The following is a 22,534-nucleotide window of genomic DNA, read 5'->3' as shown; positions in this document are numbered from 1 at the left end:
TAAGTAGTAGAAGCTGGAGAAGATAAATGAGATTAATATGTGGAAAATTGTGTGCATAGGTTGGTGTTTGGCCTTTTTGATTCTGCTGAAGTTAGTGTGAGTTCAGTATCCTTTGCTCCTTTTTTCCTAAGGATTTATGTGCTTTCTTGCCCTTTGCTTTCACTGCTATCTGAGGCTGCAACAAAAGCTAGATCGAGGGAGAAGTGATTGCACTTTCTTTTGGCCACAGAATTTGCAGGATGACTGGTTAATTGAAGGTTGGAGTTTAGCCTGTATTTACTTTATATAGACACATACTGGAAACAGCTAAATGAGAGGGAGAAAATTTGCCTGAGTGGCAAGTGGGTTTTGCCCTCATTATTTGTCTGGTGATGGTTTCTACTGGTCATGTAACACCTGCTTCAGAGTTGATAAAGCCCCTCTGAGAGAAGGAGGCAATTTCAGGTACTGGCTGGGTGGAGACAGAATTTCTTGTATCTTCCCAAGCCAGGCAAATAAATCATGTGAGTTAAAGTTACATTTACTGGCATTTTTAAGATAATTCAGATAATTCCGATTTATAGATAGGAATGCATACTGTAAAACATCATTACTAGTCTCTTTGTATGCTTTTACTGTCTCAGAAGAGGGCCAGTCTTTATTTGGTCGTTCTGAGTTTAACCTTTTATTATGTGGTTTTCATTCAATGGCAAGGAAGTATCTATCAGGATCAATTGCTGCAAGTGCACTATATCCCTTTATCTCACCTCCCTCCCCATCCCAAAGTGGGTTAGTTTACCATAAAACTGTTCTTCAAGGTAGTTTTCTTAAAATCCAGACAGATTAGGCTTGAGTTCTGTTTAAATTCCAACTTTAGCCTATGTGATTCTCTCTTCTTGGCTTATTTAGTAGAGTCACAGAATGACCTGGGTTAGAAGGGACTTTAAATTAAAGATCATTGAGTTCCAACCCCCCTGCCATGGGCAGGGACACCTCCCACTAGACCAGGTTGCTCAGATTTCCATCCAGCCTGGCCTTGAACATTCCCAGGGATGGAGCATCTACAGCTTCTCTGGGCACCTGTTCCAGTGCCTCACCAGCCTCCCAGTAAAGAATGTCTTCCCAACATGGAATCTAAACCTACTCTTTCAGTTTGAAGCCATTCCCCCTTGTCATCCTCTATATGCTCTTGTAAATAACGTCTCTCCTCTCATCATAAAGCACTCTGGGATTGTATCAGGTTTGATCACTTCAATAGAGAATGTAAATTATAGTAATTGAGGAGCCAGTAGGAGAGGCATTATAGTGTTTTAAGTCCTGCTGAATGAATTGTCCAGACTATAATGTAAAAGTGTAGTATTGCTGTTACCATTTGGAACAGTATTCAGTGATTTGGATTCAAGTGCTTATACACAAAATGGATATTATAAATACTTAACCTGAAGAAATGGGTGCCTTTTGAGCTGTTGTTTCCTTATTTTGGTTTATTGTGCTTAGTAAATTGCTGAATATACAACATTTTGTTAAGGATCTGTCATGTAATCTCTTGGTTTTTCTCTGTTGCAAGGATAGTTTTATTTTAATACATCTGAAAACTTAACATTTAAATTACATGACAAGTTTTGATTGTAATTTAAATCTCTGTCAGATTTTGTTTATTTCTCAAGAGTGACAGATTGAATGAGGTTGATTGTTGGTTTGGTTTGGTTTTTAGACGTTATTTGATAATCAGATGAATGCTTCAAAAAAGGAAGACTCAGAAAGCATTAATAAAAATGACACTTCAAAGAAGATGTCTGTTGAGAGAGTTTATCAGAAAAAGACTCAGCTTGAGCACATCCTCCTCCGTCCAGATACCTACATTGGGTCAGTTGAACCCTTAACTCAGGTAAGGGTCACTAAACTTACAGTCTTAATGGTTTTTGTTGTTTTAATGAGGAAATGTCTATTATGGTTATGAAATAGATGCTTTTCTGTTTTTCTCAGTTTTCTGAATTAGATGGTCAAAAACTGTGGTCTTGTTTATGTATGCGTGTGTAGGAAGGGGATGAGATAAGACCTACTTTAAGGAGTTGAGTGCTTGGTTCATCTGAAAAGATAGGATCAAAAAATACTGAAATCCAGTCAAAAGACAAACACCTATGTGTGTGAACAGACAGCTCTGTGTGTATAGGTCTGTGCTCACAAACATGCTTATGTGCACACACATATCTATGCATATTTGTAAGTAGCATTTATACCAGGTGCAAAAATGCTTTTGGTCTCTTGGTTTAGGTAGAGAACAGAGAATTTAAGCCTCCTGCTGGCACTTTCTTCAGTTGTTTTTGTGAAGTTGTAAATTGCTTTGAACTTCACTGTCTGTACTGTTGGGAGTTCCCCGCCAAGCAGAAAATAATGGATTTTCATTATGGAATCCCTGTGGGTGCTGCTATAACTTCTGCAGACTCCTGCTTTTGTCTTGTATGGCTGCAGTAATCAGACTCTAAGAGGAAAGTTCCTGAAGGAAATAGATCTTAGAGAATCATAGACTGGTTTACCAAGACAATAAATACTTTTATTTTATTTTGTTTCCATGTAGTTAATGTGGGTTTATGATGAAGATGTAGGAATGAATTGCAGAGAAGTTACCTTTGTTCCAGGCTTGTACAAGATCTTTGATGAAATTCTTGGTAAGTATTTTTAACAATAATACTGCTTTAGCATTGTGGAGTACAAGCTTTTCTTGAGTGCTCTCAAAGTACATCAACTTGTATCTAAGTTTAAATCCCAGACTTGAGTCCTGCAAAATTATAGAGTATAAAAATTTAGTGCATTCTGGAACTATAGAACAGGTTAAAAGAGAAAAGTATTCAGCTGAACTTGTAAGAAAATGTAAATATTTGTTACTGAATATCCAAACTAGATCATTCTTTATGATCACTATTGTTACAAGATTTTTAATCTGTGAAGTGTTTTTAGGGCTACAATTTAAAATGACATTTGAAAGAAGATTATTCCTCTGAAAGAATGCAACTTCTGAGATGTCTGAGTGTTCACTTAGATCATCCTTTCATCAATTGTTAAAACTTCCTCCTTCTGTAGGGGGGGATAGTGATGGTAGTTTTCATGGATCATTTCTAGACTTCATACAGTTTTAAAATAAATTAGTATCATACTGGCATTAAAAAGCACTATGACTGAGGCACAAAAAATATTTTCAGAAAATTTTGTCAAAATTCTCTGAGTTACTGTGACTTACTAGTTGATGATATTCTGTTGGTGACAGGCACATGCTAATCAGCAGTAGAGATGTGGAATATCTGAATACAGTGCTGTATTCTGAACTGATCTAATTGACAAAATCTTGCACTTATGAGCTTTTATGAAATTCTGTTTAAAGGATTGGTAGGATTACCACATAAATTAAATTATGGTCTACTGAGGTCAGTTTTGTCATGATCTTCATTAGGTTCACAACTTTTCCACATTGCTAAAATTGCTTTACAGCATTGCTGTTTTTGAGGCAGTGCATCTTTCCTAGACAGAAAATAATGCTTAATATTTTTTCTAAATTATTTTTAACTTATTCCTTAATTTGATAAACATGGGAATGAAAACCTTTAATCACCTCTGTTTTGAGTACTGCCTCACAGATCTAAGTTTTTTGGCTTTTCATGTTAGGGAGACCACTTCCATACTGTCCCATTCAGAAGGAAGATCAGTATTCTGTCATTATTGTAGTACTTCATGGCTTATTGCTGCTTTATGAAGCACTGATAAGTGCTCCAGAGAGTGTGGTTTGAGAGCTAGGGGACACTGTAATAAAATTATGAAAATGGGACATTTTAGCTATGCATGCTTTTGAATGAAAATTCATGATTTTAGCAAAAGTGCTTTGAAATATCTGATTTTATACTGAGGTCCTTGTCAGCTGCTAAGATATTGTACTTTGGTGTTTTGGGGTTTTACCTTCATCTGTTTCATAGATGATGAGACAGAAACTGAAAATTACTGTAATGTGTTTTCATGTTTAGGGCCACAGTCACATTTCTGCTTTCTGTAGTTCATATACATGGCAGTGCAATTTAATTAAATTCTGATAAGTGTTAATTTCCAGTTATCCTTGTTTTGATCCTAAACTGTGTGAACTGTTAGTTACAAATCTTGCAGGCTCTTTAAAGAGAGCTTTTGCTGCAGTCAAAACACTCCTTAATGAATGTCACTTTCTTGGTGGGTTTCCATGTGTAAACTGGTCTGGTGATGCATATAAGTTTCTAGGGTTTTTCACATACCTGCTGCAATGAATATCCAAACAAGAGCAACAAGAGAAGAATGAAGTGCTCAGTATGTTGAGAACAGTCATGAGCTCACAAAATACACTTCTATATTTATTTCTGAGATAGTCTAGTCTAACTGCTACAAATAGAATCAGTAATTATAAGAAGGTTGAAAAATATCTTCTTGTAGATACTTGGTTATATTTATAGACTCCAGTGCTAAGATACAAAATATATACAAAGAGCTGCCAGATTAAGAAATACCTGGACTGTTGTAACTGGTGGTGGAATATGTATAAAATCAGTTTTACAGACCCAGAGATTAATAATTGCCTATGAAGTGTTAATTTGTACTCCTTTGTTTCATAGTAAATGCTGCTGACAATAAGCAGAGGGACAAGAATATGACTTGTATTAAAATATCCATTGATCCGTAAGTAAAAGCATATTTTCATTTGCTTTCCCTGCCAGTGCTATTGCAGTTCAGATTTGTACAAATGATTTTACTAATGAAATTGAATTTCTTGAAAACAGAATATTTTTGGAATTGTTTCCATTAGTTTCATATTTTAAGATGAAGAGGTGTATTAAAAGTGGTTAACAGTAAATGCTACCATTCTGAATTTATAATAATTGCTTTCCTTAACCATTTGTTAAGGTTTCAATGAAACTTAAAACCAGAAGTTCATAAAATTTGTGATAAATTTAAATTGGCAGTGCGTAACTATAGCCAGCCAGGTTCTTTACAAATCTTAAATACCAGCTTTGAGGTTTTGTGAGACAGTTTTGCCCCTCTTGAATTTCTGTGTTAACTCCTTCAGCATTAGGATAAGACTGTTTGAATTAGTCATCTATATCACACTGAAACTTCATATTGCAAACACTTCATTACCATGTTTTTTGAAACTAAATACTTGAAGAGATAATTTTAGGTGAGAAATACTGTATTTAAATAGATGCTGATTGGATTCCTTTGGTAGTACTTTTTCACTGACATTTAACTGAATAATAAATTATTTAGTAACTAGTTTTCAGACCTAACCTTTAGGATAAATATGCTGAGAAGTGATTTTTCCACTTCTGTCATGGAGTGGGAGGGAAATTGTAAATGTTTAAATTTGCTAGACCTGGCCTGATTTTGAACTCTCTAATACTCAAAAATGAAAATCCTGTGTAAGAGCTAGAAATATTAATGATGCCAGATATTGATGGATTTTGGCACTGATACATAAAATAAGTCACAATATTTATCATAGCTCAGAAATTACACTTTTAAACAGATGATAACTTGTCTGGATGGACTTCAATGAAACCTTAAAAGCTACATCTCTATATTGAATTTAATTCAGTCACTAATTGTCAGGCCCCTGTTGCAGTTCATGTTGACAGTGAAAGCTCTTCAAACAGTTTTTTTGGGGTTATTATTGTTGTATGAAATACTGTTATGTATGGACAATTAAGCTCTTTCTTCCAAGACATCTAATAAGCAAAAATAAGTGGAATTTTTTGTAATTAAAATCGTTAGCGCTCTAAGTAAATGTGGTAAGAATATGGTCTTTTGCTATATTTTTGTGTAGTTAATTTTATTTACTGTGTTTAAGCAGGTATGCAGAAGTCTATTTTCAAGATTGCATTCATTTGCTTAATGTCTTCACTATTTTCTAGGGAATCAAACATTATCAGCATATGGAATAATGGAAAGGGGATACCAGTTGTGGAACACAAAGTAGAGAAAGTATATGTACCTGCTTTAATCTTTGGGCAGCTACTAACGTCCAGCAACTATGATGATGATGAGAAGAAAGTTACAGGCAAGGCTATTTAATGTGCTTTGTTTTATTCATTTGTTAAGCCATTGTGTGACTCTTCAGTATGCTTCCCCTTCTTTTGTCTTTATTTTCTGTTCCATAGCAGGTGATTACTCAGTCACCATTACTTTAGCTCTTTATTAGAGTAAAAAGACTTAAGATCTTACTTGAGATCTTACTTCTTCTTTTTTCAATACCAGTATTTACAGAGAACTTTACATTTTTATCCCTAATATCAGTACTCATTACTGAGTAACAAGCATACTTCTATATTTTAATTGTAATGTATATGAATATTTAAACTCTTCTGAAATGCAGGGAAAAATAAATTTGATAAATTAGGATATGGTGTATTATCCTAAATTTAAACTGACCCTAGTTTACTGTATGTTGTTTTTTTCAGGTGGACGTAATGGCTATGGTGCAAAACTTTGTAACATATTTAGTACAAAGTTTACAGTTGAAACTGCTTGCAAGGAGTACAAACACAGCTTTAAGCAGGTATAGAAATGGTCAAAGCTTCTGTCCTTTTTTTTTTGCTGTAGTTACAGGCCTAAAATCGAACACATATATTTCAGGAATGTTTAACAAAATGGATAATTTCTCATTCAAAGGGATGTGTAGAATTTTCAGGCTAGGTTAGTTCAGTTGGTAAAAATTGGTATTTCTATATGTTAGGCTTTTTGGGTAAAATAATACTTTCTTTGGACTGTTTGGACTAAAAAAAACCCAAATTTCTGTTAAAAACGAATTATATTCATGTACCTGTGAAAAGGAATATAGTCAGTTGAAACATTGTGAAATTGCTGTTGTATAATTTGTCAAAAAAAAAATCTTTCTACTTAGCTATGCAAACATAGAAACAGTTATCTGTGTAATTTTGTATGGTGTGAAGAAACAGATTTTTCAGTTTTTATGTCACGAATTTAACTAGCCCCAGGTGGACTTAAGTGCAAACCCTCCACCTGAACCAAATGCTCATTGTTAGCATATAGACCAAGAATCAGGTCTACTGTATATAGCTTTGAAATGGCCACCTTTCTAAAAGTTTAAAATACTTTGGCAGAGTATTAGATACCAAAGTTCCTTGGCTTTACAGTCTTCCCCAGATGGGGGCTTTCTTCCCTTACTTTCTGGACAATTAATTTTCTGGTCACGTTGTCATATCACTACACAAATAATACACCTAATCTGTTATGCCTGTCTCTTAAAAAATGTAATATTTTATGCTGACTGCCAAAGGGCAAATTAATATTGGTTCAAGTGTACTTTTTGAAAATGACTAAATGCTTTATGGCTTAAAGTGCTATGTTTGCAATATTTTCAAAATCTGTGAAAATTTATTAGAACTGAACTTTGATATGTGCTGTGAGGAGATGTTCTGCTTGATCATGCAGATGTGCCCATGTTCTTAAATAGGGAACGATACAAGATTCCTGAGTCAAATCTGAGCACCTTGGGTTTTTGGGGTTTTGTTTTTGGCATGCTGCACAGCCACCAAGATGCTGTCTTGGAGACTACTGAGTCTCTGCACAGGGACTAAAAAGCCTCTCTGTAGGGGTGTGTGGTAGATTGAAAGTGTTAAATGGATGGGTAACAAGGACTGTAATCCCAGCTCACTTGTATCTAATTTTGTAAGTTCTGTGGGAGGCTCCATTTGCATTAGAATCATGTCCATCAGTGTAATAATACCTGTATGTTTCCAGAAACCACAAATATGCTGTCACCTATGCTTGTGCTTACGTCTGTAAATCAGTTAACTTTGTGTAGTGTTTTACCAGAGGGAATTTCTAAGGGAAGTTTGTGAGTTTTTTCTTGTGTAACTGTTGCAATCCCAGCATAGCTAGAAAAGGGAATAAAGGAGGAGGATAATGTGTTGTAAATAACATCTAAAATGTTTTGTTTCCAAAGACTTGGATGAACAACATGATGAAGACCTCTGAACCGAAGATTAAGCATTTTGAAGGTGATGACTACACATGCATTACATTCCAGCCAGATCTGTCTAAATTTAAAATGGAAAAGCTTGATAAGGATATTGTGGCCCTGATGACAAGACGAGCGTATGATTTGGCTGGGTCGTGCAAAGGAGTCAAAGTCATGTTGAATGGGAAGAAACTACCTGTAAGAACATCATCACTTGATATATCTTGAGTGTACAGAGTATTTGGTGCAGAGGGTAGTGACTGTGACCTGTTGCTTGCAGGTAAATGGATTTCGCAGCTACGTAGATCTTTACGTGAAGGACAAGCTGGATGAAACCGGAGTCGCGCTCAAAGTCATCCACGAAGTCGTGAATGAACGATGGGATGTGTGCCTCACTCTGAGCGAGAAAGGGTTCCAGCAGATCAGCTTTGTAAATAGTATAGCTACCACAAAGGTGAGTGGTTAGATCAAATGGTACAAAATGGAAATGATATAATGCGTGCTGAGGCTGTGCCCAGTCTGGTGTTTGATAAAACAGTGAGTCTGGGTTGCTATAAATAAATAGGTGAGGTAATGCACTGCATGAGAGGAGCTGGCAGAGCAATTGGATGCAATCAAAATACATTCATGGCAGTATTTCTACATAAGCACTACTTTTGAAAATGCTAGTAATCATTATTGGTGATACTGATATCTTATGTGAGCATACATGGTGTTGAAGAAAATGGAACTTATTTATTTCTTCCTCTTAAACACATTGTAATAAGATAATTCTGAAAGTAAGGTTAAAAAGTGTACAAATGCCTTTAAAGCTACCAGTAGCAAGTTTTGGAGGACAAAAATGGCTTTTGGTGTCCTTGAGAAATGGCTGTCCATGATGGAAAAAATTGCCCTGAAGTTGTTGAGATTAATTTTCTTTTATTTGTGTATCTTCATAAGGATACCTAGGTTTTCTTTGCAAATATAGTAGTAGTGATATAAGAAGAAAGAAAGATCTTAAGTTAGCAATGTTCTCAGCATCCTAAATAAAGTACAGCTCGGTGCTTCTCAACTTGTGGGGAGGGTCAGGCAGGAAGGGGATCACCTGAAATCAACCAGCATAACTCTTATTTACACCCTTTTGGCATGGACCAGGTTTAGGGATCTGTGGTCCACCAAGGTGAAAAAAAAGTCTTTGTTGCTTCTGCTCTTCACAAATTGCACTGGATGAGTGACCTAACAACTAGGCAGTTAAGTTGTTAGCTCTTACTAAACAGTCTAGTTATTAGAGGTAGCACATCTAGCAAGCTGGATTTAACAAGACTAGAACAAGCAGTCCTAGTAACTGGTGAGACTGTTTCTAGAGAATTAACTGTTAGCTTTCCAAAAGATGGGAAAGATAAGAATTGTTAATCAGGCACTTTGAAACCCCTCCTTGCTCACATCTCTGTTGAAAGAGTCAGAAGAAAATTCTAATAGTAGCACAAATGGTTCATAAGCACCTGTGGTTACACTTAGTCTAGCAGGTGACCAGGAATGTCAGTGTTAATCTTGGTGGTAGGTGATGTGTAGCCACTGTTTGGTGGGACATAATTTTTATTACATAACTTCTTTTCAGTCACTCTCAGTGTGGCTGGATGAATATTCTGTGGTAACAGGGTAAGTTTATTTCATAGTAGAATATTTACTTTTTAAGTGTGCATTGCAATTAAAAACTTGGTCAGAACTAGGGGTGACAAATCAGGTAGTTGAAGGGTTACAACTTTGTTTTAGTTCAGGCCTCTTTGTGCAGCATAAAGAAGAAAAACAACATGACCTTAAAGAGGTGTACAATACTTTCATGAAGAAACTGGCAATATAGAGAAACTTGATTATGGCTGATAGCAAGCTAAAAAAATTGTTTGAAAAAACTGAATACTTCCTGATTCCCAAGTGAAATAAATTGCATACACTAACTCTGAAGATTTTGGATTTTACTCTTCTGGATCAATTTTCACCATCATGCAGTTACACATATATTGTTATTATATATTCTTTTGAAATATGCTTAGGAAAAAGTTCTGTGTATTCTTCAAAAGTAAGTGTTGTAATTTCTAGTTTTTCCCACTTTCTCAATCCATGCTTTATGTGTGTTACTGGGTGTGGGATGTTGGGGCAGTGAACCCCCTCACCAGCAATTTTTGAGCAGCTACCCACTGATGGGACATAATGGGTAGTAATTAACTGCATCAGCTGCCTGCCCCCTTAGCTGCTAACAGGGGGGGAGCTCATGCTAGCTGTTACTTGTCACTGTTTGCTGACAGCTTTTTGTTTCTGAATCTGGATACATTTCACCCAGCTGTAACTTTCCTCCATCTTTTTTAAACTTGCTGTAAATTCCAAGTAAGTTTTTTTTTTAGGTTGCTGGCATGGTGTTTTTTGAGAGGTGTTTGGGAGGTCAGGCAGTATTTTGAGGTACAACTCCCTTGTTTAGTTCTTGTAAATTTGTTACCATTTTCAGCTCCCCATTTAATCAAAATTTTGCCGCAGTGGACCACCACAAAAGTCGACTTCAGGCTGTGATACAACATTTCAAAGAATGTTTGTAGCTATTGACAGTTGTACAGATAACCTTCAGTGAGACTTGAAAACTGATGAAACATGGTCTTCTTAAGTTCTGAATTTTAAATAGTAGCTGTGGCAAAAATTGTAATAGAAACCTCAACTATTAACATAGCAATCTAATGTTATGTATATGCTTTAATATGGTGGCACTGCTAAATGTAATATTACCAGTCATTTTAGCAGAAATGTTCAGCCAATACATTTGCAGTGTCAGAAGGTAGACTTGCATGGTGAGAGAATTCCAACATGCTAAAATTTGCTGGAGTTCAGGAAGTAGTTCAGGATTATTCTAGATTTCAGATTTATTTTCGTAAAATAAATATAATTTTTAAAAATGGAGAAGAAAATAGGATCGAAATTGTAAAACCAATTAAATGAAAACTTCAAATTTATAGTTAGCTTCTGAATTTTTCTACCATATAAACCATTTATCTGTCCATAGAGTTTAGATGTAGCTTGCCTCCAAATCAATAGAAACTGTTGGCTATGAGAAGAATAGAACAGTATATAGGAGGCAGTCAAAGCTTCATTTTTAAGATTTTTGTTAGCACTTAATTAGATACCTTTGCATCCTGAAGTTTGCAAGTTTCCATCATTACCTTCTGGAAAAAGAAGGTTATGCAGTTCTAGCTCTCTTTCCCCATAATTCAAAAGTTGTAACAGTCTTTGGCAGCCCTCTAGATTCAGAGGGTATTTTTGCCTTTGCGTCTTTTATGGAATTCTTCTGACAGCTGGGGCAGTTCCAGGCTGTTTTGGTCCATTTGCCACCTGCTGGTGAGATGGTCGAGAAGGTCCCAACTCTGAGCATCCCTCACTCACAGCTGCTTAAGAATGGACTCAGGAATGGGGAACTGCTGTAATAACTAGTAAATTTCTGGTTTTCTTGGTATGTCAGATGCTACTTTTAGCAAAATTTAAAAATTGCTAAAGTTTTAAATGCAAAAATATATTGAGATGTTCCCATAAGCATAAATTTTCAGTAATGTGATGAGTAAAAGAAATGCATTTCAAGATTGCCATTCAAGTGTGGAATGATTTTGAAATGTGTAATTTGATATTTTCCAGTAATAGCTTTTCTTTACAGTTTGGAAATGGATCTATTTTTCTTTAAAGTAGCAGGATATTGATAGATCAGCTTTCCACTGAACTCTCCCTCTACTGAAACTCTGTCATCTATATTTGGATAAAAACAGTTGTGTTTTAATTTCAGCAGCTTTTGGGGTTTGTATGTGAGGTTTTTGGTTGGCTGGTTTTTTTTAGAAGAAATGCCATGAGAAAAGACTTTGCATGGTGCTTCTAATGGTTTGTGTTGTTGTTTTAGTAGATGACTCTAGGAACTGAGAGAAACCATAGATGGTTTCTTTGAAGTGCAACTGCTGGTTTGGTTATGACTAATAATATTTACTAGCTTAACCATTTTGGTTTTATATACTCTTTTTTTTTTAAATTTAAATCTCTGCTTTCTGCATGAAGCTGAGAACAGCTGCTATCCCATCAATTCAACTTCTTTACATCTTCAGTCTTTTCACATGCATATTCTGCCTTAAAATGTAGAATCCTAACTTTTGGGGTTTGATTGCTAGTTGTTTTCCTCTTTTTGGCCGCTGTTTATTCTTGGTTTTGTTTTCTCTTACTTATTTCTTATCTATCCTATACTTCCTCATAGCTGTCAAGAGCTTTTTTTCCCTCCTCAGTTCTGTTTTAAATACAGCTTTAAAGAGCAAGGGTTTTTCTGTTTGTTACTTCATGATGACCTTCTCCATAGAGAAGTATTCTTTGTTCTGTCTGCCCTAATGTAGGTTGTTCTGAACAGGAAACAGTATTTAGTCTGTATTTTTGTAAGGTGATAACTGATCTAAAACAAAGGTGATCTGTGTAAAATATGGAATGTTTAGTTATGTATGTTTCATTTAATGGGATATGCCTGCATCACTCCACTTTTACAAGATTTTACTCAAAGTGATATGAACTTCCTATGACAGCCATTAGAATTTACCATTTTATTAATATTCTGGCTTTTTTGTCTACAAATTTAAAGGAAGGTATTTGAGTAATCAATCAATTAACTTCTGTCATCCTCACTTGAATGAAGACCGAATGACCTGGAAAAAACAGACTTTTCTATCTTATGCTGCAACTCAGTGTGCATGGATTTCTGTACCAAAGTATGATTACAGGAATTTTGTTACTACAGCTAAAAACTATTAGGAAATTTAATGGTTGTTTTGTTTATTATTTGTTTATTTTTTTCTCTTCCCTCATTCAGGGTGGTAGGCATGTTGATTATGTGGTGGATCAGGTTGTGGGCAAACTGATAGAAGTGGTGAAAAAGAAGAATAAAGCTGGAGTTTCAGTCAAACCATTTCAGGCAAGTAACTTTATGCAAAAATACTGAAAAAAAATGAATGTGAGAATTTTATTGAGTAAATTGGTTTTTATGTTTTAAACAGGTGAAGAACCATATATGGGTTTTTGTTAATTGCTTGATTGAAAACCCATCATTTGATTCCCAGACGAAGGAAAACATGACATTGCAGCCTAAAAGTTTTGGGTCCAAGTGCCAGCTATCTGAGAAATTTTTTAAAGCAGTAAGTAAACCTCTTTTTTATTCCTTTGTGAAGTGGTAATTGGCACACTGGACCAAGTGTATGTATGTCCTGTAGCAGAAGATTAGTTATAGTCCATTGTGGTACTGCAGTGACATTTGCATAGTCAGGAAGTGCGGTGAAGGAATGTCTGTTCATTCTCTGGTCTTAATAATGGATGCAGTGACTGTGTTTTGATTGTTGCCCTGGATTTAAAATTCACCTGATCATCTTGTTTGTTGGAGATTCTGGCATTTACATTTGTAAATGAAATGAATTCGACTCTTAAAATGTAAATGACGTCCTTGATCAATGGTTTTTGTGTTAAAGTATTTTTCTGAAGTTGAGAATATTGTCTGACTTACTCTTTGATATCAGTTCTATTCTGTTTCATTGGAGTGAAAAGAGAGGGAGAGGATATTTCACATTTACTTGTTCGTCCAGTAATCAAGGAAATGCAAAATGGTGCCTGTAGTATTCCAAGTGATCATTATTGTCAGGAAGTTTAAAAATTTTTCTGTAGATGGGTTAAGAATTGCTGTTCTAAATGAATGTATTTGTAGAAATACCTCAGAGAGGCTTTTCCTCTACTACATTTTCATACAATGAAGGAAAAGTAGAATTCTGTTAGCCAGAACTCATTTTACTAAGTCCTATTTAATGCCAGTAGCCTTAAATGAAAGTCCACTAGTGAGGAGAACAGTGCCATTGCTAATACTCCTGGCATCAAAACTTTACTGATTGTATAGTGGTTTATTCTTCTAATTCTGTGTTATGGGTGACATTACTACAGAATTTAGAGGGAAAAAACTTACACAACAGTCTTGTATAACAAAATCTGAAGAATAAATACATGTTGTATTACCATCAGCAGGTTTGATTTATAGTGTTTTTCATATTCCCAGAAGTAAACATTGATTTCCAGATGCATTAAATGTGCAGCACAATCTCAACAATGAATACTGTATTATGGGGGATAATTAAAAGCCAAAGCTCATAGTATTTTGCTCCGTGTTTTCTTTTGATGTGAAACAAAACCTAAAGCAGTTTTGTTTAGAAAATATATTATATGCTATTTTTGCTGCAGATGTGTTTCTAAAATTGGTATCAGATTCTCAAGTGATTGGTACAAAGCTCATTCTCAAATAGTTTTGATTGTCTTTCAGCCATTTTCAGTCATTTCCAAAGAAAATTTAAATGGTCATAAATACCCCATAAGGCTGCTTTTTGCTGTCAAAATCCAGGAAACAAGTGCTTAAAACGTCTCAGCACATCAACTACACAGCATAAGACATCCTCTTGTTAGGTCTCCTTTGCTCTTTCCATCAGTTTTAGAAGTGGTGGAAAAGGAAACTCTTTTTGTGTTGTGTTTTAGTTGTATGTGCATAAAGTGGTAAATACTAAGGTGTATGTTAATCCCTTGACCTTTCATAGGTTCAATTTTTAAAATTTAGAGAATCTTAGAAATAGTGGTAATGATTTAAAACTGAGATGTAAGAATCTGCTATCTGAAGCTTTATTTTTCTCATGCACAATTCTGATTTGTTGCTTGTAGGCCTCTAACTGTGGTATCATAGAGAGTATTTTGAATTGGGTCAAATTTAAGGCACAAACTCAACTGAACAAAAAATGTTCTTCAGTGAAACACAGTAAAATCAAGGGCATTCCAAAACTGGATGATGCTAATGATGCTGGTAAGAGCACTTACTTTTAAATTCTTTACTGTTTCATAAATTCTTCACAGACATGCTAATTTGAAACCTGACTTTTATTTCTCATTCTTTTGTGTTTTTTAATAAAAAACTTTCTGGTTTTCTAAGCTTTCTAGAGCTAGAATGGAAACATGACGGTGAGTTTGGTGTCAGGAATGCTGTCCTCTTTAGGGTAGAGGATTAGTAACACTGAACAAAGGTGGCAGTCTAGGTTGGTATTGGAAGAGTGTGTATCTTCTAATTGTGGTTTCCTGCTAAATGGTGCTACCAATATTCCATTTTGGAGGTGACTGGTCTTCTTGACCTTTCTAATGTAGAAAGATCAGAATCTTTGTAGGGTCAGAAGGTATAGGAAGTAAATCACATTGTAAATCACATGCAGACCTGAGGGAATGGCTCAAGAGACTTATTTCATTAGACTTTAAATGCCATTAGGTTCCTGTCTGGGAATATAGGGCAAGCTGGCAATCTCTGCTGGCTTGTTTCCTTAGCACAGATAAGGGATCAGGATCAGCTGGCAGTCTTTATGCCAATAGCAATGGGATGGGAGTTGTTGAATGGTTTCAGGGGCACACATGGCTAAAGAGCTCAAAATGTTGCCAATCTGTGTTATTGTTAGTTGGTTTTTAATATATCCTCACATTAAACAAAAGTAGAGAAATTGCAGTGTGTCGCAGACATCTTTTCACTAAAAATCCTTTCTTTAGGATTTTTCCTTCTAAGAAGCTAAGAAGCCTCAGAGACAGAATGTAAACAATGGTTATCTGCTGCTGTGGAATGCAACAAGTCCACCTGTGATTGGCCCATCTTAGATGTTTATAATTAATGGCCAATCAAAGACCAAGCTATCTTGGACAGAGTCTGAGAGAGCTGCCTTTGTTATCATTCTTTTCTTTTCTATTCTTAGCTTAGCTAGCCTGCTGAGGAAACCTTTTCCTTTCTATTTCTTGTTAGTGTAGTTATAATGTAATATATATATATCATAAAATAATAAATCAAGCCTTCTGATCATGGAGTCAACATTCTTGTCTCTTCCCTCATCCAAGAACCCCTGTGAACACTGTCACAGCAGTGAAGTATGTGGGTGGGCTGAGTAGGTAAAAGCATGAAACACTAAGAAAGAGGCTTGGTTTTGGTTGGGTTTTTTGGTTGGTTTGGGGGTTTTTTTGGTGCTTTGACATTCAAGCCAAAGATGACTTGATTAGATGATGGTTCTGTCTAATTTTCCTCCCTTTCTTTTTGGTTCTTTGGTTATTATTTTTTAATTGAGTTTTCTTCAGTGTTTAATTACTTTTTAATTTATTGAGATGTCATATTTCGCCTCAAAAGTTGATAATCGCATCTAGTCTAGTATTTTGCCTGTGGAATTTTCACTCCTCATTCAGATGTATGTTCCTGATACTTTTCTTTCCAAGAAGATTGTGTGCTTGAAGTAATTTTATATTTTCATGGATATCAAGCTTAGTACTCCTAACTCATATAATGAATGATTTTGGATACACTTTTTTGGTAGTTTTTTAGCTTTCCTTTGGAGATCAGGCTTCAAAATCACTTCTTACTCTTTTTGTTGACTGGGGGTGAGAGGAAGGGAGAATCTCCAACAAGGGAGCTAATAAAATATTCTATTGGTTTTCATCCTGAAGGTTCCTCAAGTAAAAAGGCATATAGGGATTCATTTGGGCTGAACTCATGCCTAAAGCTTTGCATGACTTGAATGCCTGTTACCCAGGTATTTCTCTGATGCCTAATTATTGTTTCATGTTGAGGGAACTCTGCATGTCCTGAGGAGGCTTAGCCAGGTATTGGTTTGTTGAAGATGTGGAATATACTGGATTTCTGACACTGAAGACATTGCACATTCAGAGTGGACACCCAGGAAGTGCAGCAGGGAGAGAACAGTCTCTGGCCACAACCCCCTCTGACTTTAGATATTCCTGTGGTTTTTAGATTTTTGTCTTTACTTTAAGAGTGAGTTTGAAGCTGAGGTCCAGCATCCAAAGGTCTCTTTTGTGCCTGGTACCCTGAATGTTTCAATCATTGCCAGTTGACGCTAAAGTATCAGAGAGATGTGTATCTGTAGAGTGATGCACGTGTTGCAGATTTCCTCCCCCTCCTCTGTAAAGAAAGGGTCCTATACCAGGTCATTCTTGCCATCTTGAACAGCTATACAAAGTTCTGTGCCTTGTTGGGGGAGAAGAGGTAAAAATCAAAACAAAAATTAAGAATATAGGATTGTAAGGGAGCAGCTAGATTACTAAATCAGGTGAAGTATAAAAGCATTTTTTGAACCTGTCAGTTCATGTAGTTTTGTCTTGGAGTTCTTTAGAGCTGTTCTCAGGAAAATACCTGGCATATTGTATTTCTGTGACATTAATTGCTACTGATTGCATCCATTCCAGAAGAAAGTGAACTTGAATGACATTCACATGTGTTTTCTGCAGTTCATTTATGAAAATATTGGCTTTTATATATTATAAAATAGCAGACTGATGTTTTTCTAGGTATTTGGAGTCCACCTTGCTGGTAGGTAGTCACTGCCAGTGTGAAAAACTGCCTTAGATTATATTAAGCCACATGTCTTGATTCAGAAAACTAAAGGTGCTGAATGTAAGTTCTGTGTAATAGGAAGTATGGGGTGGTCTTTATCTACCAGGTAAAGGCAAATTACTCTCCACACATTTTAAATACCACTATATTCAAAACTACCTTATTATCAGTAGGTGAGACTCAACCAGCTTGAAGTTTTTTTGGCATCTTTCCTACCACAGGCCTTGATAAAATATCAAAGCCACTTAATGAGCATTTGCACTGTAGCAGAAGGGTGGGTTCCTTTTCAGCTTGCTTGTTATTTAGAACATCTACTCCACTGCTACAGTTGCAATAGGCAGAACATGAATGTCATTCCAGCACACAGTGTGTCTTGTAGAATCCAAATTACACTGTTAGTAAAGATTTGTTTTTCTGTTTGAGAAATTTGTGAGGTATAAGAAGTGCAAATGTTCTCATCGTTGGAGCTTTTCTCACAATTTTTTGTGCAGTTGTCTGGCTTTAGGTGATAGACAATTAAAAGGGAAAACCACAAAAATGTGATTTAACAATTTACTATTTAAAATATACTGTGTGGAAAGTGAAAATGCAGAATGGGAAATAACTCCAGTATGTAACTCAGACATGCATAACGTATGTGTGTAAGAAATTTGCAGCTAGCAAACTGAAATGGTGAAGGTAGAGAAGCAATCTGTCTTTTTTGTGCAGATATGTGGGAACCATTATATAAGATGTACCACCATTGCATCCAATTTTGCCTATTTTGCTCCTTGTCCATAGCAATCCATAGTGTACTGCTAAGGGCAAGGATACTCATTGCTGTGCAGTTTTAGTGGTATGGAAGGCCATCCCTAAGAAGAGAAATTCAGCCTACTTAAATTAACTAATGAGAGGAAATTACTGTAGAGTAGAAAGAATTCAACTGCATTTATTTTGTTTGAGTTACGCTTTTCTGGGTTTTTTTTCCCTCTACTTCATCCTGGGCTGCAGGTGGCAAACATTCCTTGGACTGCACGTTGATATTAACAGAAGGAGACTCAGCCAAATCTTTAGCTGTCTCTGGCCTAGGTGTTATTGGCAGAGACAGATATGGAGTCTTCCCACTCAGGGGCAAAATTCTCAATGTCCGAGAAGCTTCTCACAAACAGGTGTGTAGTTTTGTCCTTTCCTTTTTGCTGACAAATGGATGTCCTCCTGTTTATTCTTGATTTCTAGATTTACATCTTCATAATTTAATTTTTTCATGGAAGTTTTGTGACTGAGATATCATAAAGTACCAGCTATTTTGAAGCCTGGGATAAGCCTGTAAATATTAACTGCAGTACTGTGATGATAAGGTTAATTTCTTCACAAGTGGAAGGAAATCTTGCTATGACTCATATTCACATTTCACATGAGTACCTGAAGCCCCTAAAAATTTGTATTCTCTCCATTACTATGTGATTTCATGGACTCACAACATGAGTCAGCAGCCAGCAGCATTACCCCATCATATTGCTCCTGCTGCCATTCATAATTTGTCTGTAATAAGAGGTGTGCTGCAGATGCCCATAAAAACAGTGGAAAAAGAAGGCAGCTTTGTCAGATGACTTTTTGTTACACATTCAGTTTTCTCCCAGCCTTCCTGATCCAAAGTGCTCTGGCTGTAGAGGAGAAAGAGTGGTGCAGTTGTGAAAATTTGACTGTACAGAAGAAATCATTACAAGTGCAAAGGCTTCAAGGGGTGAGAATTAAAAGCTTATGAAGATGAGGTCAGGGTGCATTGAAAAAAATAGCTATAAATCAAGACTGAGATGTTTCTGAATCTCTGCTTTTTACGCTGGCTGGAAAATAACTTTTTTGTACAGATTATGGAAAATGCAGAAATCAACAACATCATCAAAATAGTTGGATTACAATACAAGAAAAGCTATGAAGATCCAGAATCTCTGAAAAGCTTGAGATATGGAAAAATTATGATCATGACAGATCAGGTAAGTCTGAAATTCACAGGTTTTAATCTACAGAGCTTCTTACAATGTGTTTTGCTGCTGTTTCATAGGTTCTGAGGTTTCTTTAAGGAATAATTTATCTGTGTTGTTTTGGTTACTCTTAATGTACAGCTGAACTTTGCTGCAGAAAATAGCAAGAAACCAAAGTAATAATAAGAACATGCTATTGATAATTCAAAAATATGTTGAAAGTAAGGACAAAAGTAGACAGTAAATGAGGTGGTATTACTAGCAAGTCAGGTAGAAACCAGAATGTAGGCAATATTTTTGGATAATCTCATGATTGATCTGTCAAGCATCTTGCCACCAACGAGAACTGTGGCTGGGTTTGGCTTTTCTCCACAAAAACTCAACTCTGGTGTCTGGGAGAGCTGTCTAGCTCTCAGCAAAAGCATGCCACAGGCAGAGAAGCCTTAAACAACAACCATGTGCTTGGCTTGGAAGAGCTTTTTCATAGCTCGGTGACCTTCACAGGTGGTTATTTCATACCCTGGTCCAGTTTGGAATCCAAATTCAAACCGACTGTTCCTTTCTATGCTTTCTGTCATCAGACATTGTGTTGATGTATTCAGGCCAGTGAGTGGGTTTTTTGGTGGTTTGGGGAATCCGATACAAGAGTGCTTCATGTTTTCATGTTCTGATTCAGGATCAGGATGGATCTCACATAAAGGGCTTGTTGATCAATTTTATTCATCACAATTGGCCATCACTGTTGAAACATGGTTTTCTTGAGGAATTCATCACCCCTATTGTGAAGGTATGGGTTCTGTTATTGAGATTTTATGGATTACTTACAGTACAACAGAAATGTTGATTTTGTTTGTTTGTTTTTTCAAAGGCAAGCAAAAATAAGCAAGAACTTTCATTCTATAGTATTCCTGAATTTGATGAATGGAAAAAGCATATGGAAAATCATAAAGCATGGAAGATAAAATACTACAAAGGTTTGTTTAGAAACAAATATATCAACCCTATGAATAAATAATAATAAATGGGTGCTGTGAAGTTTTATTATAGCTTTTCATGATAGTATCTTACATACTGATTTTATCATATTCCCAGTAAAATAAAAGAGATAAAATAATAAAACTAAAATTTTGAATATTGAGTATTTCTTTTTATTGTACAGGGTTGGGTACCAGCACTGCTAAAGAAGCAAAAGAGTATTTTGCAGACATGGAAAGACATCGGATCTTGTTTCGATATGCTGGGCCTGAGGATGATGCTGCCATTACACTGGTAAGAACTCACAAAAGTGCTTCTATATTATATGTTTTATTTTTCATTTGATGCTGAAAATGGCACATGAGGAAGTCCTGAGAGGGCTTGTTTTGGTTTTGGTTTTTTTTTTTTTAGTATCTGAATGTAGCAGTTTCGGAAACTGGGCGGAAACACCGATTAAGTGTAGTGGTTTTGGTTCACCAATTGTTCATTTCCTGGCCAGTGCACCTGTTAATGAAGTGGGCCAAATGCCAGTGCACCCACTAGAATTATTTACTCATTTTCTGCTCCGAGATAAGGATTAGGAAGAGAGCAAAGCAGGCTGAAACTTTTAAAGGATATAAAGAAAACTTTAACATAATTAAAAGAAAAATAATAAGAAAATGAGAATAAACCTTCAGAACACTTCTCCTGCCCCTACACCCTCTTTTCTTTCCCACTGATAACGTAAAGAGACAAAACCTGGGACTTTCAGTCAGTTTGCCACCTCTAAAATAGTCTTCCTTCAGTTCTCTTAGGAACAGGAGTCTCCTTTGCCATGCCATGAAGACTTCTTCACAAGAAACAGTTCTCTCATGGCTTCAGTATCACAGTGAATCAGCAGCCACCCAGAAATCTGCAATTGTGAAGTCCATCCCATGTTTTGGTAGTTTTTTCCCGTAACTCCCACCATGGGTCATTTCAGCTTTTTGGGGTAGAATTTTAAGGATGAGCTGTTCTAGTGTAGAAACAGAAGTTCTCTTCTTTTATCTCTGGGAACAGAGGTTTCCTTCTTCTATCCCTGGGGCAAGGTTTCTCATCTCCCTCATCTCTCTCAGTTCAAGCTTCTCATTGGATCACAGCTACTGCAACATCTGCTTATTTCAACACTGGTGCTTCTGCTCACAGCTGTAGTTAGGATGCTACATCCCCCCCAATGCATTCCATGAATTACAGGGAAAAAACAAAAGTCTGATATATCAATTATATCTTCACCATAGCCTTACAAGAGAATTTCAGCTCAAAACAAAGGCATCTCCTCCCATCTAGAATTTGACTCCTTCTTCACTGACTTCAGCGTCCCATGTTGTTTTCTTTACGTGTCTTCACCCTTTCCTTTTTCTTGATTCAGGCGAGAATTGGTGTTCATAGGTTCATTTTTTCTCAAGCTTTATCAGTTGAAACAGTTTTTATAGAGTTCTGCAGTGCTGAAAGGTTGATTTCATCCAGGCTCTGCATTGGGGAAATCCCACCATAGGGGAAATCGTGCCTCTCTGTTGGTCATGTGGTCTCCACCAGCACCGTGCGAGTTGCGCTGGCTGCCATCCTGCACCTTCTCTTCATGCCGGGCACCAAAAAAACATAAAAAGGAAAGCTGCTGCTTTTGTCCTTCTGTCCGCAGCATGGCTGGCTAAAAGCAGCTAAGCAAACAAAGTTCATTGTGAGCCACGCTGAGATAGCTGCAGCTGCACCGATTTTGGCCAAACAATCCCGGCCACGTGGCCTCAGGGCCAGCTGTGGGGCCACTCCCGGCGCTGGTCCCGGCCACATGGTTGCTCCTGGCAGTGGGATGGCCCCCAGCGGCATAGCCCAGCGGTGCTGCTGGAAGAAAAAAACACGGACCTACAGGCCCCACTGGGAAGGGTCCCAGCCCTGCTGGGATGGGTCCCACCAGGACAGAGCCTGGTGGGCTTTCCCAAGCCTGGCCCAGCCCCACCAGGTCACAAGGGCTGCACAGGGCCAGGCCTGCCAGCACGTTACCTGTTCAAAGGTTGGAAGCAAGAGAGCTTTTCCTGGGCCTTGTTCATTTTTAAATGTGACTCTCACAGAGGTGTGTTCAGCTTTGTTGAGTGGTTCAACACAGGTTCAACACGGTGTCAATATTCAAAACTAGCTAACTGGTTGGTTATGCCAGGCCAGAAGGAATTTGCCAAGCCTCCACAGGGA

At 36.8% G+C, this 22,534-nt stretch overlaps 1 protein-coding gene across 4 annotated transcripts in view; it reads left to right on the top strand.

The window, feature by feature from the left end:
• The window catches only part of TOP2B (DNA topoisomerase II beta), a 61,359-nt gene that overhangs the window by 15,958 nt on the left and 22,867 nt on the right, over positions 1 to 22,534 (top strand). For all 4 annotated transcript variants that reach the window (XM_066555386.1, XM_066555393.1, XM_066555366.1 and 1 more), the window contains exons 2-16: positions 1,694 to 1,867; positions 2,558 to 2,648; positions 4,605 to 4,668; positions 5,901 to 6,046; positions 6,447 to 6,544; positions 7,955 to 8,167; positions 8,250 to 8,423; positions 12,819 to 12,920; positions 13,003 to 13,140; positions 14,693 to 14,831; positions 18,387 to 18,544; positions 19,244 to 19,369; positions 20,034 to 20,144; positions 20,226 to 20,331; positions 20,517 to 20,626. In XM_066555386.1, coding sequence (XP_066411483.1) covers positions 1,694 to 1,867; positions 2,558 to 2,648; positions 4,605 to 4,668; positions 5,901 to 6,046; positions 6,447 to 6,544; positions 7,955 to 8,167; positions 8,250 to 8,423; positions 12,819 to 12,920; positions 13,003 to 13,140; positions 14,693 to 14,831; positions 18,387 to 18,544; positions 19,244 to 19,369; positions 20,034 to 20,144; positions 20,226 to 20,331; positions 20,517 to 20,626 — 1,950 coding nt within the window. The remainder of the gene's footprint in view (positions 1 to 1,693; positions 1,868 to 2,557; positions 2,649 to 4,604; positions 4,669 to 5,900; positions 6,047 to 6,446; positions 6,545 to 7,954; positions 8,168 to 8,249; positions 8,424 to 12,818; positions 12,921 to 13,002; positions 13,141 to 14,692; positions 14,832 to 18,386; positions 18,545 to 19,243; positions 19,370 to 20,033; positions 20,145 to 20,225; positions 20,332 to 20,516; positions 20,627 to 22,534) is intronic.

The sequence above is a fragment of the Molothrus aeneus genome, chromosome 1, assembly GCF_037042795.1.
Source record: "Molothrus aeneus isolate 106 chromosome 1, BPBGC_Maene_1.0, whole genome shotgun sequence".
Classification (NCBI taxonomy): Eukaryota; Metazoa; Chordata; class Aves; order Passeriformes; family Icteridae; genus Molothrus; species Molothrus aeneus.
Note: the sequence above shows the minus strand (reverse complement) of the source record. Positions and strands in the feature narration are given on the sequence as shown.